At 39.2% G+C, this 26975-nt stretch overlaps 1 protein-coding gene across 2 annotated transcripts in view; it reads left to right on the top strand.

The window, feature by feature from the left end:
* The window catches only part of PKP2 (plakophilin 2), a 44977-nt gene that overhangs the window by 1080 nt on the left and 16922 nt on the right, over positions 1 to 26975 (top strand). For both annotated transcript variants that reach the window (XR_010606338.1, XM_065636911.1), the window contains exons 2-6: positions 6789 to 6901; positions 9424 to 10121; positions 14599 to 14737; positions 17711 to 17918; positions 23679 to 23856. Coding sequence is in view for 1 of the 2 variants with exons in the window: in XM_065636911.1 (XP_065492983.1) it covers positions 6789 to 6901; positions 9424 to 10121; positions 14599 to 14737; positions 17711 to 17918; positions 23679 to 23856 (1336 nt within the window). In the remaining variant the exon portion in view is untranslated. The remainder of the gene's footprint in view (positions 1 to 6788; positions 6902 to 9423; positions 10122 to 14598; positions 14738 to 17710; positions 17919 to 23678; positions 23857 to 26975) is intronic.

Genomic DNA, 26975 nt, shown 5'->3' with positions numbered 1-26975 from the left:
AGGCACCCAAAGAATGACTTTGCCAGGTGCTGAGGGTTGAAGGCAAGCTGCTTGAGGAGTTTAGTCTTAGCCATTAACAGTGAAGAGACGTGTTGTTTTCAAAGTGAAATTTAAAAAAACAAAACAACAACAAAAAAGCAACCCTTACCATGAAAACTTCAATCCTGTTTTTAAATAGGAAGATACAGTTAGCTTACAGGCTATATACCCTGTTGCTCGGTTGTCATTAAAGAAATTGTCACCTCTCATTTGCAAAATGCTGTGAGCCAAAGGTCTTTAAATTTATAACTATGCTTCGTTCGTCTATCTTGTCAGGCAGAGGAATGTTTCCTTGTACTTCATCTGGCTTTCATATAAAAAGCACCTCATGGCAAAAATGCATACGGTGCAGATATGGACATATTCTGCTCAGAAAAATTAGGTACACACATTGTGTAAAGAGATATACACAGCTATGCAAAGTAAAGCTACACATGCAAGTTCTTAGTTTAGCAGCTCTCTTTTAACTTAGGTTTCTAAACACTTTTTAAATGACTTGATTTCTTTCTCTCTCAATAGAGAGCATGGGAAAAGCTTTTTAAGCAATAGTTAATGAGACGGTGTCATGAACCTGAGATTATGTCTATAAACTATGGATAAAACACTATGCAGACAAAGTTTCCATCCTTCTAACTCATCTTAACTTCTCTGGAGTATATTAACAGACCTGATGGATTTGAGGATAGTTGTCTTGGTTTGCTTTATTTTTCTAAAGGTCAAGTATTTGAGCCCTTTGCGTTTCTGAAACACCAAAACTTTTAAGCTTCAGGATCAGGAGTGGCAAATGTCATGTCTGTTACATGGATTGTTCATACGTAAAATGAACTTTTCTTCTTTCAAAAGTGTTCCTGTGCCCAACTCGCCCTGCATTTTTTAATCCCACTGTAAAACTCACAAAAAATTAAATAGAACTGAATCTGTTCCATATATTTATACATTTCGTGAGAAATATATGTATATAGACGTGTATCCCAATGTGCTTTCTTCATCAACTTGCTCAAAATTTGACTGTGCTTTGAGAAACATTTGAATTCTTACATGTAGGGTACCTTAAAAAATATGCACTGTTTTACATGCAAAAAACCCTCACTTTCTCTGAATTATAGCAGTTTTCTAGATATATTCACCAGGTGTGCCATATTGTTTGGTGTCACAGGGAAGACTTAGATGGAGCAGGAGCAGGCTCCTGTGATACAACTGCCCTATCTGCAGGAGTATTTCAGACCTGTTCAGCAAGGTACTTAGCACATACCTAACCAGAGTGTTCACCACATACATGCCTAAAATTAGCCAAGCGCATAACCACTGGGTATGAAAAAGCAGTGGTAATAAAGGTCTTACCCAGTATCATCTGTGCACAACCATTTTCTGCTGCAACTGGAATCTTTGAAGCTGCAGGGACTTCTGTCAGGCAGCGTAATTTCTCCTTAAAGTTTCAAATTAAAGCTGTTTGCTTAGCCTTCAGCATTACCTTTAAGTGGAAAAAACATCTTTTTGCTCCTACCCCCATATTGTTTGCTGGTTTATGCCCTTTTATCTCCTTTTTGAGGATGTACTTCCTCTTCTTTTTTATAATAGAAATTCAGGTCATCCTCATATTTGAGGATTCCAGCAACCGCCAGATCATTGAAGTAAAAAACTGCCCCAGCTCCTGTTAGGACTTTGTCAAATGTTATTAAAAGGTTTTCAAGCAGTAGTTTAACAACAGCTGCAACTTTTCCAATTCATCAGTTGCTGAACCTTTATAAATTAAAGATTACACTACCCTGAAAAATTTTGTACAACTAAAGCAACTGTATCAAATTTCTGAAAGTGATTTATGGGTGGAAATAGAGTGATAGATGGTTGGGCCTTATCAAAGGAAAACGGCATTCAGAAGCATACACCTTAATGACTGGTGCTTCTCAGCTCACATATTGCAACAGTATTGTTTATTTTATGTATAATACACTTTATTCTGTTTATGAGTCCACTTGCCTCTGATCTTGTTCCGTTTGGAATTTGATTGGCTTTTTGAATTCATTTGTGGTAGTTCTGTTTCTTTAGTATAAGCCCTGGACTAAAGTCTACTTTCCTGGACATCCTGTACATCCTTATCTGTTCCATTGTAAAAAGTGAGGGCAGATCTGCGTAATATATCACAAAAAAATCAAACAGCCTGATGAACTGCTGTGTGTGTAGAGATTCTTTCTCTAACACAGGGTTTTGTAAACACAGTGTGTTTATAAAAAACAGAATTAAAACTTACATGCTTTCCAAATCAACAGCATAAGATACAAGACAGTTCCAACCAGATCCTTATTTATTCTTCAGGTTTCTTCGTTTCTAAAATTCTTAGCAGTATGTTTTGTGAAACTTGTTTTTAAGGTTTGGGAGGGTTTCCTGTCCTCAGCCTTCTAATTTGCAGAATTCTGACCTTGTTGACTGCTTCGTAGTGATTTTCTGTTTATATCTTCACGGTAAAAGGAAGTAGAAAAAATCCTTGTTAGTAACTTCCACTTTTTGTTGGTTTCAATAAATTCCTCACCTCAGCTTCCTGACCCAGAAGAAATCTTTTTCTTAAATTTGAGCACTTGTGTAAATGTACTGACCAGCACAAAGTAAAAAAAATGTTAGAAAAACTGCTTTGAGACGAGGCATATACTGGCAGAGCGAAGAAGCATGATCAAAAGAAGGCTCTTTGATCTCTAGCTGAAGTGTTTCAGTGAAGCTTTTGATATGCCATTCTTAACCATCACCATCTCAGTCCATCATGAGTGGTGGAGTATAAAAAAGGATTAAAAGATGACAGTCCTGGAACACTTAGGCGTCCCTCTTGAGGATATAATCACTCACCTGCCCTGAGCAAGAGTGGACAACGGATAATCAGCAGGTGGGCACTCAGGATGCATGAAAATATCACAGTCCTTAATAGACTTGGGCTTTCGTGGGAACCATTCAAATACAAAATTGCTGAAAAAGTCTCACAACAGTTAACACTGTGCATGATTTATGGGGAATTTAATACACCTAACTCCTTAATGGAGGATTATTGTCTTTTTCATGTATCATCTTAGAGATGCCTCTTGTCATTGTTATTTTCGAAAGCTGGTCAAACAGGAGGTTGGTCTGTCTGCAACCATAGGCAGTGATTGCTGGGGAGGAACTTTCAAGGCCTGTGGAGATGTTGGACCTGTCACATCCAGGGGAGCAGAGGGAGCTTGAGAAGAGCTCCTCTGAAGATGGATGGGATTTTTTCCTCAGTTGTCTGTACAGTCTCCCTCCTGATAGTGTAATTATTTTGTGAGATCTCAAGATTTTGTCATAACTGTTGTGATATCAAGTGAATTTTGTACAGCTTTTATTTTGGGCATGGAGAAGGCTGGAGGGGGCTAGTTCTCCTTCTGCACTCCCCGCATCCAAAGCATTCCTGAGCTGCTTTAGTTCAGACTGACAGGGCACAGGGGAGAATGTGATAAACGGTTCCACTCAACTGCCCACACATGGGTGTCTGCTGCTGTCTGAGATGCCTGAGTTTTCCAAAATATCCTCATGGGTTGACAGACATGACACAGGACCCATACAAAACCCAGCCTTTTCTTGACTGGGCGCTGGAAATAAAATGCAGTATCCTATGGCCTCTTCAAATAGTATTTGTCCCCTGTGGACGAGTAAGTGAATTGTATACGTACTTTCTGAAGAGAAAGGTTTTATGAGACTTAAAGCACTGAGTCTCATAGTTAGAAAATATTAATCATAACAGTAAAATTTTTTAAAGAAGCCTTCATTACTATTTTTTTTAAACCAGAGCACTGAGCCCTTATAGAAGGACTGCCTAATGATTCCTGAATATATGCAATACTGAGCAAGTCTGAGAGGTGTGAAAAACATGTAGGTTTTTGTAGTATGGTGAAAGTAAGCTGAAGGAAGCCTTACTGACAGAGGCAAGTTTTGATCAGGTCACATATTCTGGATCTCATAACTAATGGAAAGGCACAGCATTTCAATTACTACTCTTTCCTTTAACACACTGGCTTTTGGCACAACTAAACAGCACACAGTAAAAAGACACATGTTTTATGCCTACCTAATAAATCTACAAATAAAGTGCTGGCAAAATAATCTACAGATGTGGTAAAAGCAAACAAGAGATACTGTAAATGCAAAATGAAATCCCATAAGCTAACACATATTGTGTTTATCTCTGAAAGAGAAAATATGTTTACTGACAGATATTTTCACAAGGACACTGAAGGTTAAAAAAAGAGGACTACTTGAAGATAACTGCATGTTACAAGTTCTGATTGACTGCATTTTGCTTTTGCAAAGAGGGAACTGTTAGATATGTAGTTTATCCTCAAGTAGTTCATGGACAGCCTTGTTATTTTTAATTTATCCTCTTTTTTTAAAATTTGTTTAGTAAAGACAAGGAGTTTAGAGTTACCTAAAACATAAACAAATTACTTGCTTGAAGGATCTTTTTGCCCTGAGTACATAAATAGATGAGAGTAATTTCTTGCTAAGTAAATTAAGTGGACAAAAAATAATAGCTACTAAGAAATGGAAATGTATATGTATTTAAAGATTTATTATATGGAAGTACTTTAATATGTAGCAATTAATAAAGTGTATCTTTAAAAAAACAGGCACAGGTGATAGGCTAAGATGGAGTCTTATTTGGCACCTGTAATAGTACATTGATATGGGAATTATATCACATAAATGAGAGATTTATATGAATTTGTGGATTTTGGATGTGGTTGTATACTGTCAGGATTTTTCTGCAACAGTTTCCTCTTACTGCTTTCTCATGTACCTGGGTAACCCTTGGGATATGGTAACCTTTTACGGTCACTAAGGAATTATTACAATCCAAATAATGAGTTTGACCAAACTGCATCATTCCACTCTCATGACATAAAGTTGCCATGAATGTGTCTTAACAAATCACCTAATACATGTTTAAAACTGTCTTGCATGGCCAAAATGAAGGAATTGGGAAGTATGATTAAATAAGCAAAATACCTGCAAAGTATGATTGAATTAGGCCTCAAATTGCTATTGTCTGCTATTGTATTATACTATATGATATTGCACACAAATTTGGACTTAGCCAAGTAGCTATGTGCTAATGAGAATCATTCATAAATTATTCTTGTTACATGAGCCTCTTGCTTATTTTCATTCTCATCAAGACCTTTACTAACTACAGACATTAAGGCTCAAGGGTACAGGAGCACTGAAGTTCCCAGGGATACCCGCATGCACCCAATGAAGCCCGGAATTCAACTGCATGAACTGAAAGCCTCAGCTATTTGGCCCACATACACCAGGTGCTTCAAAAATTGCAGCAGGCACTTGCCTGCATGTCTTTGGCACCTGAATTCCCATGGGCATAGGACTCTTACTATTTCTACAAGTGGAGACTTCATCAGTTTGACCCAGTTAATGATTGTTTCTTCAGATTTCTTTTCTGTAGTATCTCGGGTAATACCTGCTGTTTTGAAAATTCACGGCAAATTAACTTCTTTATTGACAACTATTATCTGTTCAGACTGAACTTCTACAGCACACAATGACCCCATTTATGACCAATTCGAGGTATATCCTACTTTCAACTTGTTTTACCTCTTTAAACCTGTCTGTGTTATAACCTGTGTTATTTATATTTCTCATAGTAACATGGGAATCTCATTAACAATTATTTCAGCAGTATCTGTTGCTTTAAAAAAAGAGAAGCACCTCTTCTTTGAAAATGTATTTTATCAGTGAAAGAAAAACAGCCTGAAGTTTTGTTAGTTTGTTTGTTTGTTTTTAATTAAAAGAAGAATGCAGTTTTAATGAAAGAAATAATCACAATGTGCTGTTCTATTTTCAAAGCTGGGTCATGGGAAAAAAGAATCAGAGCAGATACACTGTGGATCTTCTACATTATTTGTAGGATTAGTGAACCTTTCAGATGCAGATTTGAAGTGTCATTAAACAACCCTACTTTACAGCATCATATGCCACATGCCTCTGTAAGCCACGGAATTTGTCCATGGACTCTTCACGCTCTTTGGGTGAAGCACTGAGGAGATTAGTGAGGCATTACTTGCTCCAATATATTATGATTAAATTAGCACCTCGGGGAGAAGAAACATCGGCAGTTGAGCTAGACAACTACAAAATAGACAGTCTATACTCAGTGTATGCTATTTGTTTACAGTGGTACATTGTGAAAATTGCTTCTCTAGGGTGCACAGTAACAGGTACACACATCAACCCATGTTTCTCATCTACAAACTAGAGCTGCAATATTTTCATTTTGTGTACTGTGCATGCTATAGTCAGCCTCTAGTGTAAATCATACATATATATTCAAAGTGGTTACTGTGGAAAATAAGTGTTCTTAGTAGCTGTTCAGTGACACCATCTCTCAGTACTTCATAATCTGTCATTTTCTGGGATATTTAAAAAATCAGCTTGCTATGTTAAAACATTTTTTATTAAATAGCTACATGAACAACAAGGCTTCTACAAGTTAAAAATATGTCTTAAGCAAAATAAGTAGGAAACTGAAAAGCTGGATTGTGTTCTCAGAAAGCTTTGCTTAGCCGTGTTTTGAATGTCATACACTGAATGCAAACCTCTTCCCATCACTTACCTATCTGATTTTCAGCTTATATCTATTAACGGCAGTGCGGACTGGGACATTTCCCTAGTACATCACCCTTTATAACAATATCATGTTTTGTTGACATCTTACTAATATGAGTCTTTGGTTACAGGCAGTTTGCACCGTGCATCCAGTGTTCCAGAGCGTGTCTATAACCTGGGGATTACTGAAAATGATTTTGCACCAAGAACCCCCCATAGTTTCTCGTATTATCAGTCAAACCAGGTGAGGAAAAGCTGGCAATGAATAGAAATAAATATAGTATCACAAGCATAGTTTATCTGTTTTGTTACTACAAATAATACCATGTAGATGGTATTTCAATGTTTGCTTGCTTGTTTGCTTTTTAAAGCCTGATTTCTAGAAGTAGAGGTTTTTACAACTGAGATTTGTTAACGTTTTTTCCTCCTCCTGGCGACTATTGAGCCCAGCTGCTAAATTGAACTCAGTCATACAGATGGACTTTCTGCAATCCTATTGGGTTTGTGAGCATTGGGCAGAAAATGAAAAACTGTATTAATGCTCCTCTAAGGCAAAGGCTGTAACAAGTCAGACCTTTATTCATCTCACCATGCTGCAGGTCAGCCAGCACATCAGTAGCTCAAAGCAGCCAGAGGCCAGGCTGACACTCACCCAGCCAAACAGCTGGAGGTTGCTAGAGGAAGCCCAGCGATCCCATGGGGTAATGAGTGAACATGGGTAGGAGCTGGGAATGTGGTGAAAGAGGTTAGGGAACTAAGCATCCAAAACCATGGGAAAACAGATTGCTTTGGCTTAGTGATGACAAGTAGAGTGTTCCTTATCATTTAAAATAATCCTGTTGTAACCTGTTTTAGCTTTACAAGAATTTCAGCAGTACAGTCCTTGCAATCCAATGGTGTTTCTAAATGGTCTAATCATAAATTCACTTGTCATTTTGACCAACTTTTCTTGGGTTCATGACTTGAATGCTAAGATAAATAACTGGTTTTCTGCAGGATTTGTCACACAGCTCATAACTGGTATGAACCTGTTTGAAGGAGCAACCATATGGCTTGGAAATCAACACGTAGCTCAGTAGCAATGCTGCTGCATGATCCACATTAGTAAACTGAACCCAATTCAGCCTGGAAACAGAAATATTTATCTAGTAAACAGCTGTATAGATAGGGGCCAATTCTTTCTTCATTTTAGATTACCTAAGAATGGCTTATTCTCATTTAATGAAATAGCCCAGCTCCTGGCCCATTAATGAAGCAGCTCCTGTTCTGTAGCAGTAGAGTTAGAACCATTTACCTGAATACATTTCCTTCTCTGTCCTCCTATCCTCTGTTCTCACCTATCATCCAGTCCATAGTATTTTATGTGAAACTGTTCTTTCTAGAATAAACCAACAAGAGGAAAACGCGATGACATAGGAATCACAAGAAAATACTGCAGTTTTCCAGGCAGGGGCAAAAAAAAGAGTGAGAAAGATGATTTGTCCCATGTGAAAACCAGAAAAAGCCACAAGGTCTAGTATTTCACAAAAGCATTAATCTCATTGTCCCCAAACAAAAGATAAATATATCCTTGCATAGCTTCTATAGAATAAACAGATATATCCAATGATCCTTGCCTCCCCTTACTAGATTCAGCAACCTTTACTCCTTTTGTGAGTCCATTTTCACCCTCAGTAATTCCTCAACAATGAAATTAAGGGATGTCAGTCTGGCCACTATCTGCTAAGCACTGTCCCTTCAATTAATAACTTGTATAAGCTTCTCAGTTTACCTTAAAAAATGCCTCTAATATTACAAAACTTCAATATAACATGGAAATAGAATATACAGGGCTTTGATTTATGGTTGGATGGCACTATGCTTACCGATTTTTTTAAAAATTCAGGCCATGACTCCTTTATTTCAAAGCCAGATAGTCTCCCAAGTTGATTCAGTTCTGGAAGGTCTTGAATAGAGTATGATGTCTGATTTAAAGCATAAGAAAAAGGTAGAAAAATTGGAGAGGCCCAGATGGCACCTGAACAGTAAGAATCTTGAAGACACATCTTACAAAGAAATGTTGAAGGAGGTGGGTTGTTTGAGTTCAGAAAAGAGAAACTTATAGAACAGGATGATGATCCACTAATGTCCATGCCCATTAGGGACAGGAAAAGAAAAATCATCTGAAATTGTAATGGTAGAATTAGGGAAACCATTGAGATAGTGAAATGGTCACTTTGGTTTCCTTGCAATGTTACATAATCTTCAGTTTTAAGACACTAGACAAGCAGGGAAGGGACTATCTCTTCTTATTAAATCATACCACAAAGTTAACAGGAGGGCTAAATAACCTTATATTAATAAGGTTAATAGCAATATGCAGACACTTTCCTATAATAGTTTAACATCTGCCTTGAAATTAATGTTAGTAGCAGATCCCCAAGGAGTTTCAAAGTAAAACTAAAATCCCCATTAATAAGCAGACTGTTCACTACCAGGCATAATCAACTTACACGCCTATTTTGAGTTAATGGCAGAAAACTACATGATTAGACTTTGTCTCCTAATATTTAGACTGTAGTTGTTCCTGCCTTCGTTAGGCAGTTACAAAGAGGTGTCACAGAATCTCATTTAATACACAATTTTAGTGATGTTTACGTTTTGTATTCTGATAGCAGGTCTTAGAATTTTTATCTTTGCTTTTTATTTTGGTTTGGTTTCTTTGCTATTAATCCTAAATGGTGTGATCTTACAGTGACTCCTGTTCTTTTATTCACCCATGAACAGGTGGCCTCACCATCCTCTTATACAAATGGCTGGGGGACGAGGGCTACTTACAAGACAATGGAAGAGAGAGCACAAAGGCAGCCTCTGAAGAGACTAGAGGTTTCACCCCAGCAAGGTCCTGAAAGATTGGCATATGTGTCCAATGATTTTCACTACGATGGAGGGTTTTCAACTAGATTCTCCATGAGGCCTGGAGATAGCAGGAGATCCGTCGGGACTGTCCCACCAAGATATGCTCGGTCTGAGATTGTTGGTTACACTCTTCATGATTCAGTGAACAGGGGACGCTCTTTTAAGAGACTTTCCCACATGGGGGCTACTAATGATGCTGTCCTTGATGGTGTCTACCCCAGCCCCACTGTACCTCTGTACCATCGAGCAGGCAACAGTCGCAGTATGACCAACCTTTTGGAGAAAGAGAACTACCTGACCTCGGGCAGTGCGATGGGACAAGTGAGATCACCAGTTGCTTCCCATTTGGGGTCTCAGAACAGACAATCTTTAAGGTCCAGCTCGTACCAAACTACTTCCAGAAACACACACCTCAGGAGGGAAGCTTCCCGGCCAGCTTCAATAATAACCAGTGTCGCTGCAGAAACAGATGGGAAGAGGATGCCATTGACAGCTGCTATGGCAGCAGCTGGGAGAAATGGTTTCCTGCAGAGTGAACAAGGCCCAATCAATGGATCTCAGCTAGGGTAAGCACAATGCAGGACCTGCTTTGGTTCTGGGGTGTCGGAGCTGAAAGGAACCTGTTTAAAAAGAGAAATTGAACGGACAACATATGGTTCAGCAGACAACACAATGTATGAAATGTCAGTTCAGAGGATGCAGAAAGTAAACTTTCTTTTAAAAATCCACTTCCAGTGCAACAGAGGAAAGGGAGAAAAAATGTATGTGTATGTACATATTGCAGGGTCCACACCTCCTGCTCAGGTCTGGGACCCCTTTTGCCAAGAGTTAATCAATTTTATAAGGATACATGGAGTAGTCAATGAGTAATTGCCAACCTAAGTCACAATACACAGTGATGTATTGGAAAATTTTCTCAAAATTACTTTTTTTTTCCCCTTGAAATTCCCTTCCAGAGAAGATTTCTGAATGTTTAAAATCAATTCCATTTTCAAAAGAGAAAATATATCAGTTCTGAAGTTCCCCTCAGGAGTGAAGTTTTTTCTTCCTTTCAGAATAATTCTGAATGTTTCCAGAGCTCTTAAGGTTCAACAGATAGAACAAACCACTTGGTAAACAGGAGGCGGTTAGTTGCACTGTTTATTGTGGTTTCTGTTGTTTCATAACCCAAACAGGATCCCAAGGTTTCTTATGTAAATTAATCATGGTGTGATTTATAACAGTGTTATTAAGAAATGTCTCTTTTTCTGTAACTGTGTAGCTGTTAAGTTCATTTTTCTACACATTGTGTTGTGATTAGATCTACAAACATATTGTGCCCACATCTGATCTGGATTGAAATTTTCACTTCCAGGTGATGCAGGAGTTAAGAGATTCAGTATTAATTATGTGACCCTTATTCAGTCTTTACAGTAAGTCGGTCCACAAAAAAACAGCTGAGAACTCACAACAGCTAAAGATTTGGGAGAAGTGATGTTGAAAACAGGTACCTGAGAGGACTTTGTTTCTCAGTAAGACAATTTGCAAACAGGCAGAGATATCCCTTGACGTAATAATTTACTTAACTTTAAGTGCAGTCTTGCATGCGTTTCTGAGCCGCAATGAGCAATTTTGGTATTTAAATTTGTGTAGGAGCAATTTTGGTTCTACTTTTGCAGGTGCAGCCTCTGGAGTCTGGTTGTCTGCCTGCACAAACATCAACTGAAGTGTTTTTCATACCTGCAGATATAAACATCTATCTGCAGCCATTATGCAAGTGGCTTGCTGAGACCATGCTGAACTCCAGGTGGAAAATTTGTGACCCAATGGAAATCTTTTTGACAGTTTAATTCCTTAGATGCCTTTTTTAAGCTCAACTCCTGCTGGAAATTACAGAGGAAAACAACTGGAAGTGCTGTGAAGGTTTCTAAAGTTCCTTTTGCAGATGTTTACAGATTTCATTTATCTCAGTACTTCTGACTATTTAATTTACTTGTACATATCTTGTTTAGATTTTCAAATATCCTAGGTTCTCCTTTAGTTTTATAGTTAGGTTTTTGGGGCAGTGGGAGGCTCTTTATTGTACCTAAAATTTTTAAAAGTCTCTAAAATATATTGGTGAAGAGGATGGTGAAAAACAGCATGTAAGATAAAATTCCACAAGAGATTTGCACCACTTAATTCTTAAATGCTGAGGAAGAAACGATAGCCATTTTAGCTGATTTAAGTCAGTATTTGTTACCTATGCTTATGTACTAATATGTGTATGATATCAACATACATTTTTACTGTTTTCAGACATCTAAAAGACACTTGTTTGTTGTCATTACACATGCTAGTCAGCCACATGACTGCTAAGTTTACCTGTAAATGTTTTGAGGGTAGGATGGAACCATTGCATCAAATTCTATTTTAACAAGAGTTAGGGCACTGCAACTTTATGAATAGCATTGAATGTCAAAAGTTATACTGCATTCTCTATTACTGTCAGATAAAGCATTAGTGAATGTTATTTTTATCCCATGAGGAGCAATCCTAGAACGGCAACGCACAATGGGAGAAAAAGATTTTGGCTACTGCCCATGAAGGAGTATCGGCCATGAAGGGGTAACTCTGGGGTCTGGTGGGCTGCCCTCAGTCTCCATGCAGATCTGCACATCCAGCACTTAGAAATGTGATTTCTGGCTGTACAGGTGTTTATTTCAGTCTGGCAGTGGCTGCTGATGGACCTTTACTACTCTGGGACATCCTGGGCATCCTGAGGCTGAGTTCCCACATAGATTCTCTGGTGCCCCATGAGGCATCAGCTCATGCAGCAATCTTGAGCTTGGAAAGTGCATGGATAGAGTCCTTCTCTGCTGTTAGTCACTGAAATGAGTCACAACTTAATACATTGGAGATGTCTGCCACTGTGTAGAGGGTGACTGAATTTGGTCAAAGGACTCCAAAGTTATTGCAGTGACATACATATTGCGGTGACATATATATAATATGATCGCAAACCCCTTGTTGATTTAAGAAACCTGACTAAAACCCAAGCATGAAAAGCCTGTTTTTCTGTTCCGCTTAGAACAGGGTAAGAAGAAATATGATCGGGCTTTTTTTCTATTACTCATTGTTCAAGATCTTCAAGGTTCTGATCAGTACATAGGACTTGCAACTTTGAGTAACTTAGTAGCTACTTTGTTTTCAATCGGGCTGAAGTAAGCTCTGAAAATCTGGAAGCTGTAAGCATTGCCAGACCAGAGCCCAGGGCACAAGAGTTATTAACCCTAGTTCTATCTGATTTCACTTCTGATTTAACATTGACACCCTCAACACACTGTCCACTTCATTTCATCTTTGTCTTGCACAACCATGTCTCAGCACCTACAGATGCAACATATTTGCTCAAAATGCTAACTCAGAGGAGAAGACAAGAAATAACATGATTTATACCAAAGGGAAATATAAAGGCAGGTGGAAACCTCAGGGTACAGGAGAATCTTTTCATTTGCAACAGGTGCATTAAAATCGTTCTTCATTCCTTTGCTGTCCTTGCAGCCATACTAATTGTCTTTTGCCTTAGCAGAAGTAAGCAGCAGATGCTGATTTGCAGTGTCGTTGGCAGGAGAAATTCCAACAAAATCCATTTTTGTCTCAGAGCTCATGAATTCATCATAAAATATTTTGGGGAAAATAGTTGGATTTCAATGCATTTGTAGCAAGAATCCTTGTGAGAAATCTGCCAGATTTCTGTCTGGTTTGTCTACCTTGCTCCTCTGCAGCCCATTCTGGGCAAGCCTGGACTTCCAGGCTCTTCAGCTTCTGCCAGTCCATTATTGAGAAAGTCTCAGAGCTGAAGAACTGAGTGACTCCTGGCGCAGTCCACAAACATATGCTTTAGAAATGTTTCTTTTCTCAGCATCAAAACACTTCATATTTCACTTTTCTGAACATTGTTTATTATTTAATATTTCCGCTTCGTTAAAAGAAAAAAAAATCAAAATTTCATTTAAGCCAATTTATTTCCCAGGCACCTATTTAATGATTACCAAGTACACCACTCTGATTCTGGTAGCTCTGAAATATGGAGTTGTTGCCAATGACTACTTGTTTCACTGTGGTTCACAGACTGCCCTTTTGTCCCTGTCTGGCCAGCCTGGGATCTGGTTCTACAAAATTATTTGATTAAAAAAAAAAAAAAAATAGAATACTTGTGGTTTTGTCCACTTCTCCCTGCCCGCCCCCCCCCCCTTTTTTTTTTCTTATCTAGGTGGAGACTATTTGAAACAAAAAGCAAATAAAAAGGCTGGGGAACATAATCACATGTCCCAGACCTAATGCACCTGATTGTGCCATGAATTGTTTTATGTTCCAGTTACTGGCAAAAAAATGGGTCTGAGACCAATCTTTCCAATTTTTTATATTGTTGTTTAACACGATTATCATTCAAACAAACATGCTGGAAGTTGGGAGGAAAATGGCCACACATAATTTTAACTCTACCACAGGCAATGTACATACCTGACTTACTGAGAAGTGGTTTTATTTTGTCCCACCTGAAAAAAAAAAAAGAGGCTTTGCCTATCTATTTCAAAATAGAACAACTTTTATAAGCTTGAAAAATGCAGGTACTGAGCCCTCAAATTTGTTGTCTGGGAATTGAAAAACTGAAGGAAGGTATGAAAAGAAATATAAAAAAGCAATCATCTCATTACTGAGAAAAACATAAAGGTATCTTCATGGTCAGTAAAAGATACTCTAATTTGGTTATGGCCGGTTTTGGATCTCAGTCCTTCATCCAGTGATGTTTCCATTTTGTTTTTATAATTTGAAGCATGATTTGCTTTGTCCAGCACCTCTCATTGTTGCAACATTTCCATTTTTTATTTCCCCCATAATATTAGTATCACTTAAAGATTTTATAATATTTTCTGATACTGGAAAGGGAATAATTTTCTAAGAAAAGTTAAAGTTACTTGAAAAGTACAAAAATCCTAGTACTACAAGCAATTTCACATATTAAAGGATGATTTTTGTGCAGTCTTACTTCACTATATTTCCTCTGTCTATACTTTTAAGGAGCCCAGAGGGGGAGATGACTCTGGAGCGTGCAGTGAGCATACTGAAGAGTGAAAATACACAGTCCACACCTAGGATTCTTGCTGCAGTAACTTTCATACAGCATGAGTGCTTCCAGAAAGCAGATGCCAGAAGAAAAGTAAGTAGTTATTTTTATGCCAGTTACAATCAGGTTGAGCAAATAACTTTCTATACTGTATGGCACCATGTGCCAACATGGGAAAAAGAAAAAAAAAAAGACACTCCAAGAAACCTTGTAGGATACTGATGTTGAATACTTTCCCTAAAATATGCTGATGGTTTTTGCTGCAGACTCTTCTAAATCCATGAAATGGCACTAGTCTACTCTAGCAAAAACTTGGTCTTTAGCATTTTGTGGTAGGAGACATAGAAAGTTAGAGTGAGAATTCACCCAAGAAGCCATCTGTAATTGCAGATGTTTATGAACAACTTTTAAAAAATCCCATGGATTAAGATCCCACAAGCTCCTGCAAGCAAAGAGCTTTGCTACTCTTATCAGTTAATCCTAAAGTATAACTTAAATCTCCCTTATGGAAATTGAGTTGATTAGTTTCTATCCTGTCTTGATGGATATGGAGAACAGTGTCTTTTTCTTCCACCCCTTTTATAATGGATTTTCATATGTGTTAAGGCTGCTAAGTCTTTACCTACTTAGTCTGCCCTTTTCCAGGCTAAATAAATGTAGTTCTTTCATTCTTTATGAGTAAGTCATAGCATCTGAACTCTGTCAGTATAATTGCTCCTGTCTCTCATTTTTGACTGACATGCTTATGCCGTTGGTACAGAAATATCTCAGAAAAGAAAACTCTGGGAGTCCAATGTAGAGTTATCCAAGCTTCAGGGTTTGCTAGGGCTGCATGAGTGCGTTAATACAGTGTATGGATTAGCCAAACCAGTAAGGGCTTGCTGGGACAGCACAATTGCATTAGTACATTGTTTGGATTAACCAAATTTGTTAAGTCTCTTATAAGAGACTTGTTAAGTCTTTCATAGGTTTTTTGAAAGGGCATATGAAAAATATTCTCTTCTTCCTTTTTTTTAAATTTCACTATCAGACACAATTATGGCTCCCTTGCGGAAAAGTGCTGTGCATTGATGTGGAAGGTGGTTGTTTATTTCAACCTCTTACAAAAATTTCCTATGCCTGCTTTGTTTCACAACTTGCTTGGTATTATTAATACGTAATCTCAGCCTTAACTCCAGATCCATGTACATGCAGTCCAGGTCAATGACAGCCAAATATCACTCAGTCCATTGGTAGTTTTAACTTGCTTCACAGTAGATCACAGTCTGTTTTAGAAAAAGACACCAGTACAATTAGCAGCCTTAACTTCAGTTTGAGGACAGAGCTTCAGAAATGAGTGTTTGAAGGTGGTTTATTATTCAAACCTCTCTCAGGCAGCTTCCCTGAAAAACAAGTGGATGAGTTAAAAAAGTTCGAGTTGGAGCCGTCAGCCTCAGCCTTCTTCTGTTTTCCTGTCTATCCCACCTATCCTAACTGAATTTTTCTGTTTGTGCACTTCAGACTTGTTCAAATTGGCATTTTCTTGTTTGCCCTTTTTAGCCTTTCAGCCTGCATGCATTTTCTCTGTCTCCCAGCGCTTTATTCTCCGATAGTTGATAATCTGTGGGTCTAGTGGCTTTTTTTGGTGAATTTTGTCTAGTGACGAAAATGTAGTCAGACCAATTATTAGCTTTTGTAAATTCTCCCCTGCACATGAGGTCAAAATAGCACCACTTCTTTTACAAAGTTGTAAATCATTTAAAATTACCAACATAAAGTCTGCATAAATGTTTTAAAAGAACAACCAGTATTGGTGTCAAAAGGGCTTATCTACTGTAATAAAATAGGTCGATGCAGCTTCGTCATGTTCTGTGCTCCACTTACCTCAAGATATATATTTCTGTATTTCCTTCTGTTAGCAGCTAAATAACTGTTGAATCAGGGAGAATAAGGTCAGCAGTGCAGCAGCAAGAAACTGTGTCTCTTGTGCAACAGAATCAAAAGAAAGGCAGGCAGTGTAGTTTGCCCGGGCAGGAAGAGCAAAAGGCTTTGTTACATTTCATTTCTCCATGTTGCCAGCACCTGTCGGTCATATTGAATTCATTTTATCATTAAACCCTGGACTTCTCAAAACAGCTGTATCAGATTTCTAAGCCTTTCACATACTGTTGATTCTACACAAGGATGAGTTTGTCCACAAAACCATATGGCATTTTGAGGTGCTGGAGGAAACGGTTTTCAATTGTACATGAATGTAAAGGATTTTCCATAGTAAACTCATTCCTAAATGAGCCAAGGCTTGTGTATGCCACATCACATACCGGATTCATCTTTTGCCACAACATGTAGAACGGGAAAACTCTTTGCTTCCATACAGCTGTTGTAAAATAACATCTTCTTAATTCTTCACTGGGGGCCAAAACCTCATTTTCTAAAGAATCAGATACTGAAGAGTAGTCTTTGCTAAATATAGGTGGTTCAGTAGTTAACTAGCTTACAATGTTTAGTGGTCTACATTTTGAAGTTTACTGGTTTCCTATTTTTTCCTCAGTATGTCACAGATAAGAAGTACTAAGTAAAATGTATTATCATTTAATACACTTTCAATATGGGAACAAAAGATAACAGAGAAAAATATTGTCTTTCCATCAGGCTAGCTGCTGAGGAAAAAAAGCAAATTGGCACATCAGGAACATTTTACATCCAGAAATCTGAAAGCAGTTTATAAATGTTCCAGAGTTAAATCTCAGATATCCATTTCACCAACATGGAAGCTAAAATACAGGGCAATTAAATGTCTTGTTAGAGAGTACAAATCTGCAGCACAGCTGGAAGAGATTTAGTTTCGTTTTCTTTAATTATTAAAATATGATGCCTCCCTTAGTTGTGGATTTTAACTATGACTCATATGAAAGCCCAGAAGTTAACAGTCATGTCCAAATGATTAATGATCTGTGCTTCAAGCCTTTCAAATAGGAGCAAATGAAAAAAAGTCCCTATGACTATTCAAAGATTTGCTGGGGGTAGGGTGAAGTTTGTCATTTACAGTATCTAACTATTTTGTGCTGTGTTTTGTTTTCCCTACAGGTTTTCTCACTTGGTGGTATCCCCAAGCTTTTACAGCTTCTTGACATTCAGAATGAGGACATTCAGCGGGCAGCATGTGGTGCTCTGAGAAACTTGGTGTTTGAGGACAATGACAACAAACTGGAAGTGTCAGAGCAGAAAGGGATCCCACTCTTGCTCCGCCTACTCCGACAGAGCAGGGATGTGGAGACTAAAAAGCAAATAACAGGTAGTGTTTTCTCTGCAGTCAAGCATGAAGTGCATTAAGTAGTGCCCACGCTTTCCCTGTGAGGTATATGATTGTTTACCTAGGCCCATGTTTAGTGACTAAACACAAGAACATTGTCACCTATTCTAAGCTCTTCCGTTAGGGTGAAATTCCAAGGTCCGAACTCAAGACCAGTTTTTAAGACAGTAAGATGAGACTAAGAACTGCAACTTCCCCTCTTAAAGCTTCTTCAGAAATGACATGAGTCTCTTCGTTTTCAGGAAGCTTAAAGTTCTAGATATTCCAGAAAAGAAAGTGAGGCTATATATATATATATATATATATATTTGCAATAGCAAATTCTGTAGAACCATTTTGGTGAGCACTGATCAAAGCAGTCCCAGAGGTGCCTGGGATCATAATTAATGCCCACTACTTAGACTGCAGCTCAGTCCTCACTTTCTGACATTATGCTGCCAGTGCATTCTGGGAGCTCCTTCTTGAAAACTATCCCCCAGAACTGTCAGATGCTGTGGACAGAAAGTGGATATCCTACTCCCCACAAACCCTACTAACCCAAATTTTTACTCTGAGCTCTCTCACTTTTTGATGTTTACATCTGAGTCTGTGTTCTCAGGTTTGTGACAAGCAGAAAATTCTGCCACAAAAACAGTTTGCTCCCTTTTTGTGTGCAGGGGAGTTAATTTCTGCAGGGTATCCATTTGACTGTAAAAATCATATGGTACCATCAGTGAAGTGACCTGCATTCTGGATTCAGTCTTTGCAGGGCTTATGTTCTCATCCTTTTATTTCCAATGTCTTTGAGAAGAAACTGTTAAAAATAAGCAGGTCCCATTGCAATGTTGAAGGAAGAGTCCTTTGGATCAGAAACCCCATATTGCACCTCTTGTTGTACATCACTGTAGCAGAAGGAATGGTGGAAGGAAATGTCCACTGTTGCTCGCAAAGAAACCTGTCGTTACTGGATTGTTGGTTTTGCAGCAGCCAGTTAAGAAATGTCCACCACTTCATCCCTGCACTCCTGTTTGACCATAGTGTATCTCTAAGAAGTCCACTGCTTGTGACCCACATTCATTCTAGTTAGCATGCAGAGGAAGAGCAGGTTTATATTTTATAAATGGAAGAAAACCAGGAATAAGTGGATGAGGACTTGTTTCAAGTGATCTTTAAAGATGCCAGGAACACAAGCTATTAAAATAATAGTGCTTGAAAAGATACAGAAGGTGTCAAGCAGCCCTGCCTTGAAGCAAAGGCATGTTGAGACCTTCTGTAATTCTGCATTCTTTTAGGTATTTGAAATTCTGTGCTCCCTAAGCTGGAGAACAAAGCTTTGTATTGTTGGCTCTTTTGGCTCAGTTCTACAGCCCTGCAAGACTGAAATATTTTAAAGTTTTTCACATTCATCAGATGAAGAATTGGGTCACTTGGTAACTTATTGCATAGTGTGTTGTCTCTCTGTGCTATTACACATCAGTGAGGGAAGCAGTGAAAATGGTGGCACAGTGGCCAGAAAGCTAATGCTTTTTTCTTGCTAGCAGCTTCGTAATTTCTGAGAAGAGCCTTGACTGTTTGTGCACGGTAACTCATACAGATATGGTGAATACTACTGTCTTCTCCTTTACCGGTGTGAAAATGGGTGAAGGGGCACCTTCTTTCTGCAATTACTGCTGTCATTGAACATGAATATTCACTTAGAAAACATACAAGACACCAACAAAATATTTAAGCAATATTGAGCAGGATGTTGTAGTTTACAAAAACCAAAATATTATGATGTACTTTCATGCCTATCAGCTTCAGGGGCTGGCTTTAAGAAGACAGGAAAAGAGAAGTATTTCTCATTTTGTTCAAGATCAAATGTGGATTTACTAGGAAATACACTAGGTCCCCTGGTGAAAATCACACTAGGACACACTTTTTGCCATTACTTGGGAAATTCCTCCAGCTCCCTAGCAAGCTGCAAGGAGCCCACAGGGCAATAGGCAGCCTGATTGAATTAATTTTTGTGAGAATATTGACTTTGCTTCCAGCCATGTTCTTTCCCAGCCCACACTTCAAAGGCAGGTGAGGAGTGGGCTGCAGACAGGAGGTAGACAGTCACTGTTAAGCATATGCTTTCAAAGGTCAGTGCTTCATGATGAGCTTGGCATGTACAGTGATATCTAGGAAACACTGGATTTACTGTCCTGTACAGATTGACTACGTAGCCCGAGAAGGGCTGCAATATATACAACTTTTCCAAGCACAGTGCAAACCTCTAAGTGCCTTTCTACCAAAGTGGTTAAGTCCCTGTGTGACTGATGGCTCACCTACAAGGTTTTTTTCTCCTCTTGCATTGCCTTTGGCTTCCTGCGGGAGTAGTGGAATATCACAGCTGTGCATGAAGTCACACTGCAATGTTGTAACACTGCCAGAAAAAGGTTAGTGTAGAACCTTTGGGCTTCCACCTGGTCAGCATGAGAAGCCCATCTCTCTTTCCACATCATAGTTATTACTTGCCTACTTTGACTGTTTACAGTCAAATTATAGACTTCCAAATGTGTGATATGATAATTAAGTGGATGTCTCCTCCCCTAAGTGATTAGTAAAATAATCTTGGTAGCTGATAATACCACACTGAACTCTGGTGAAAGATTCCTGGCCAAGGGTCAAAAGCATGTGATAGTCATTAATAAAGATGTCTAAGCTTAGCAGAGGAAAGCTTTTTGTTTCTACTGCTGTGTAGGAAGCATGGTACCAAAGCACTCCACCTGACAAAAATACACAAGGATAAGGAAGTTGTTGGAGAGAAGGAAGTTAAATTCTAAGACACAGAGATTTTCTCATACCATACTTCATTACCTGTCAGAGATATGATCTGGTACTCGTGCACATGAGATAAGTACATCTCAACCTTAGAAGCTTATCTTTAAGGTCACTGGCTTATTAGTACCAGCAGTGTTAATACAGATAAATGCTTGCCTAACATTAAGCCATATCATATCTTATATATCTCAAATTCTCAAATAATATTTTGATGGCCTATGTTTTCTTCTGACCTGTTGTTCTGGTCCTCCCTCCACTTTCTCTCTTACTGTGCAAGAGGAACTAAAAAGCCAGTAACAGGAAAGTAAGGAAAAGATCAGGAGCAAAAATGTGACTCACTTGTTTTGATTTCACTACACATAAGAACCTGCGCATCCCTTTGTAGATGCTCCCATAGGCACATCAGAAATGCAGATGCAGGCCAAGTCCTAGGCTGAGGAACACAGTCTGAGCACAGTCATGCAGTGTGCCTTGTATCCTCCTATGAAAAGCCTGAAAGCAACTAAGTGTATGGAGATAAATGCTGATTATAGCAAGTGCTGTGTCCCGCCTCACAGTCTGTGCATCCCAAGCAAACACACAAAACCCCCCACCAAAGCAGCTTTGCGCTTGTGACAGTTGTTTGAAAGCTGCTGTGAACCAGTTTACCTAATGTCCGCATGCAGAAAATAGCTGCCTGGTTTCTCCATGTAATTTCTGTGCTTATATCACTTCTTCTTAGGGGGAGTGAGACCTCCTCAAGGTCACATTGGCTGGATTTGCTAGCTTCATAAAATCATTGATACAAGTAAAGAAAAGGAACCATAGGCTCTATCATTTGTTTTACATACAAACAAGCTTCTTGCAAATCTCTTAGTAAAGCAATGAGGTTACTCGTGAATAATAGGAAAGGATGTGACTTGGAGATAATGCAGGAGCCAAGACAAGAATGACATTTTGTAGTATTTGGAGAGCATATGGAGGAATAGAAAGTAAAATGGCTGTGGAGTGGAAAACAAAATATTAGCCTTTGAAGGTAAGCCAGATGAGCCTCCAGGGAGTATCTAACCTCTTGATCTTCTTATCATGCAGCATAAATCAAAGAAATGAAAGAAATTTTTTCTCACAGGGAAGATTACAGCATCAACAGAACTATCATTAAAAGAAATATAAATTTAAAAGGAGACCCTACCCCTTTTCCCAAATAACCATCTAAGGGCAAACTCTGCCCCTATGAACACATTATAGCATAGCTGTGAGGAAAGAGCCCACTCGTAAAGACATTTTCAAATGTGAATAAGTTCATCCACATGCAGAATGCCACTGAGATAATCCTTCTGAGCTCAGTGAGATAGTGCCTGTGGGTAAAGATAGGGGTTTTGCTGCAAAATTTGCAGTGCGAGTAACATCTCAAACACTGTTCTGACAATTCTATTGTAGGTATCTGTCTGTAATCCAAAATACACTTGTTCCTTTTAATATGATATACTATCCTTGTGCCCTTGCATTTGTGCCATTCTGTCTTAACCTGCTTCCCTTACCAATGCATGTCTGATTTTCCTATAAGCCTTACTTATCCTTTAGGAAAGTACATTCTTCTTTTTATCTCCTAAATCAGAGGCTGAAGAGTTGATCCCAGAAGAAGGAATGGGCTCCTTCTGGCTGGCTTTTGTTTTGATTTTACTATTGCTCACAATAGCTGTAATTAAATTCAAAGTGTAAGGAGATACAAAGGAAACATTTTTTTGTTGTTGTGAACTGATGAAAGGAACATTCACTAATAATCTGCCAGTGTTTGGAGGAGGAGGTCTGTGAAACATAAAGCAGCAAGCTGGGGAAACAATGAATGCCTTTGTAGTGAAAAGCAGATACGTGTCTATTTCCAGGGAAATAGTACTTTTAAAAGAATTAATAGAATCATAGAATATCAGTTTGGAAGGGCCCACAAGGATCATCTGGTCCAACCTTTCTTGGCAAAAGTACAGTCTAGACAAGATGGCCCAGTGCCCTGTCCAGATGAAACTTAAAAGTGTCCAATGTTGGGAAATCCACCACTTCCCAAGGGAGATTATTCCAATGGATGATTGTTCTCATCATGAAAAATTTCCTTCTTGTGTCCAGTAGAAACTCCCCAAGAGTAACTTGTACCCACTACCACGTGACTCCTTGTAAAAAAAGAGTCTCCGTCTTCTTTGTAGCCACCCTTTAAATACTGGAACATCTGTTAGAATAGGGCAAAAGCAAAGCTAATTAATTATAGAAGACTATATTTCAGATTTGGGTTGCTGTTTGGAGATAGTGAGCAGATAAGATGTATCGTGTAACTTAATGATTTGTTTAGTGACAAATGTCTGGACAGGAATGGCCAGCCAGTGTTTAACAGCTTTCCCTCCTATGAGGAATTTCACTATCAAGTGTTAGAGAAACTTGATAATGGGCATCTCCTGTCTTCCAGCAGATTTCCAAAGACCTATAATTGCACTCTAAGTACCTCCCATCTACCCGCTTTGCATGCAAATTTATTCTCCCACTCATTGGTTTTTACTTGGTACTTGGAAGTTCAACTAGTCCTGCCAGGCATCCAGAACAGATTAATTCCTCCCTGGAAGTGTGGAGAATGATCACTGGCATTGGTAATGTCAGCTCTATTTAGCTTGTGTTACTTTGGTAATGGAGAAGGTGGTTGCTGCAGATGGGCAAGGCACATGCAGAGCCATGGAAAACTGCACTTCCCAAACAGATGTTTGACTATGTAGAGATCTGACTTTAATTACGTGGATAATTGTGCCCCTTTTTTTGCCCCATTTCCATGTCCTCAGATCAGGGCTGATGAACTCTTGTCACACACTTCTGCTCCTCAGGATATCAAGTGCCAGGCAGGCTCCTTCACTCATTCATTTCAAGGAGTTTCAGGTCAGGTCTTTCAAACTGTGGGGGAGTCTTTTTGCCACTTTGATTTTATTTTGGATATTGCAGGTTTGTTGTGGAATTTGTCCTCCAATGACCAGCTGAAGCACCTGTTGATTAGAGAAGCCCTGCAGACACTGACTGAAGCTGTTCTCATCCCTCATTCTGGCTGGCCAGATCGAGATTATCCAAAGTCAAGTGTTTTACCTGACCCTGATATCTTCTACAATGCCACAGGATGCTTGAGGTGAGCACTCTGTCTACAAGTACCCAAAACAATAGTGATGATAAAACAGGCTACACACTTGTTTTCATTCTTGCTTTGAACTTTGATGGCTCCAAGAGAAGAGTTTGCATACAGATCATATTTTGAAATATGGCCTCATGCATATCAGACCGTAAGAATTACTGTTCATTACAATGAAAAAAACTTTCTTTTTAAGTGGAGTGCTCTCCAAACCTTTATGCTCACCTGCTGTAATACCTGCTGAGTCCTATGAGCTTTACCAGGCACAGGAGCAGTCCTTTGGGTGGTAAGCAGAACATGCTCAGCAGTGACCAAGTCACTCTTTTCTTCTACTTGGCATATAAACCACAACTAACAGTTATATTCAGTAGCATCTCCAAGGACTTTCGGTTAAATATATAAAGTTAATTCAAGTCATAATCACTTCTCTTCTAAACAGACAGAGTAAAGGCGACATGGTACGTGAAAACACAGAGAAGTGTTCAGTTTTCAGCTGCTGCCAAAGATGCTTGCTTTGATGTATCATGATCTATAGCTAAACTGATTAGAAAATGACTTAACCTAAATTGAAAAAGCCATATTTTAAACCAAAGTAAGTCCTGTGCAACTTTATGCACAAGTTCAAATAGATCAAGGCCAGGCTGCAGCCATGGGGTGAATGAATAGATTTATAGTTGTGTATTTACTGCTGCAATCAGTTAGTAGTCTCACCAACACAGTAGCAGCTACTACAAAGAAACACCAAAGGCCTCAATAAACACATCCCTAAATGACTGAAGGATAAAAATCACATCTTTAATGAGAACACCTCTAAAAATAACAGACCATAGAACTGTGTCCCTTTGTGCTTTTGAGTTCAAAGTCGTTGCATGTTAAATAAATAAAAATATGAGTATTAGAGTTACATGTCTTTTGTTTACACATTTTAAAATGTATGAAAGGACATAGTTTGAAATAATTAATGGGTAAAGTATGAGTCCAAAAGCATGGCCTGAGTTTGAAAGTCTTCTTTAAAAAGCACAAGGAATTAAGTTTGAAATTTAGAGGCTGGGAAGCTGCCCAGTTTTGCCTTACGCGTATCTGTTTTGCTAACTTGTCCTATAGTAGAGTAGTTGTATCTGTATTGCATGAATTTTTACTGTGTGAACAGCGCTGTATCTGACTTATGGGTGGTTTCAGAGGACAAAAGAATTGTTAGCTATACAAAATACTCAACAGTAAAGCACCTCTTTCTGCAGGAACTCCTGTCAGCCCACTAACTACTAATTAACTTCATCTCTAAGTAATAATTAACTTGTATTTACTCTGATGGCTCAAAAGAAAGTACACAGAAACGTTAATGACCCATAATAATATCTCTCTAGCTAACGCTACTGGTGTTGTCTATGAAATGAAGCAGGTTGTCCTTTTTCATACTAATTAGCCCAAGCTGCATTTGTGCAGAAACCAGTTTGGCTGTTAGCGGTGCCACTCTGCTCCTCTCCTGCATTTGCACTCTGGAACCATCTCTTCCCAATGAGCCAGCCAGTGGGGACACAGAATCATTCTCCATTTTAGCATGGTATTGGTCTTTCTGAGCTTGTCACTGCAACTTGACACGACTTGGTATGAGACAAAGAGGGAGTAGCAGCAGCTGAGTTGTTTTAACTTAAAAGTAGATTCTGAACATACCTCACTCTGTACAGAAAGTCAGTGAGTGGAGGTGCTCCAGAGCTGCAGTTGGCTCTGCAACCTCAGTGAAAAGTCTCTTAAACTGCCCTGTTTGAGATGTCCAAGGATACATTACCTATTGTAAAAATATGATGTCCATATTCTAGTCCTTCTCAATGTTTAAGAGCTTGAGCACTAGAAATTATAACTGAGAGGAGAACAAGAAGGACTTGAACATTGCTAGGCCATTCTCCATCATCTTTGCTAAGTCATGGGAAATGGGAGAGGTGCCTGAGGACTGGAGGAAAGCAAATGTCACTCCAGTCTTCAAAAAGGGCAAGAAGGAGGACCCAGGTAGCTATAGACCAATCAGCCTCACCTCCATCCCTGGAAAGGTGATGGAATAACTTATCCTTGGTGCCATCTCAAGGCATTTCAAGGATAAGAGGGTCGTTAGGGGCAGTCAAAATGGCTTCACCAAGAGGAAATGCTTAACCAATCTCATAGCCTTTTATGAGGACATAACCAGGTGGATAGATGATGGCAAAGCAGTGGATGTGGTCTACCTTGACTTCAGTAAAGCATTTGACACAGTCTCCCACAGCATCCTCTCAGCTAAACTGAGGAAGTGTGGTCTGGACAATCGGGTAGTGAGGTGGACCATGAACTGGCTGAAGGAGAGAAGCCAGAGAGTCGTGGTCAATGGGGCGGAGTCTGGTTGGAGGCCTGTATCTAGTGGAGTGCCTCAAGGGTCGGTACTGGGACCAGTACTATTCAATATATTCATCAACAACTTGGATGAAGGAATAGAGTGCACTGTCAGCAAGTTTGCTGATGACACCAAGCTGGGAGGAGTGGCTGACACGTCAGAGGGCTGTGCTACCATCCAGCGAGATCTGGACAGGCTGGAGAGTTGGGCAGGGAAAAATTTAATGAAATGTAATAAGGGAAAATGTAGAGTCTTATATCTGGGCAGGAACAACCCCCGGTTCCAGTATAGGTTGGGGAATGACCTGTTAAAGAGCAGTGTAGGGGAAAGGGACCTGGGGGTCCTGGTGGACAGCAGGATGACCATGAGCCAGCACTGTGCCCTTGTGGCCAAGAAGGCCAATGGCATCCTGGGGTGTATTAGAAGGAGTGTGATTAGTAGGTCGAGAGAGGTTCTCCTTCCCCTCTACTCTGCCCTGGTGAGACTGCATCTGGAATATTGTGTCCAGTTCTGGGCCCCTCAGTTCAAGAAGGACAGAGAACTGCTTGAGAGAGTCTAGTGCAGAGCCACGAAGATGATGAAGTGAGTAGAGCATCTCTCTTATCAGGAAAGGCTGAGGGAGCTGGGTCTCTTTAGCTTGGAGAAGAGGAGACTTAGGGGTGACCTCATTAATGTTTATAAATATGTAAAGGGTGAGTGTCACGAGGATGGAGCCAGGCTCTTCTCGGTGACAACCAATGATAGGACAAGGGGCAATGGA

This window comes from Caloenas nicobarica, chromosome 1 (genome assembly GCF_036013445.1).
Source record: "Caloenas nicobarica isolate bCalNic1 chromosome 1, bCalNic1.hap1, whole genome shotgun sequence".
In the NCBI taxonomy this organism is placed as follows: Eukaryota; Metazoa; Chordata; class Aves; order Columbiformes; family Columbidae; genus Caloenas; species Caloenas nicobarica.
The sequence above is the reverse complement of the archived record's forward strand: the minus strand, read 5'-3'. Positions and strand labels throughout refer to the sequence as shown.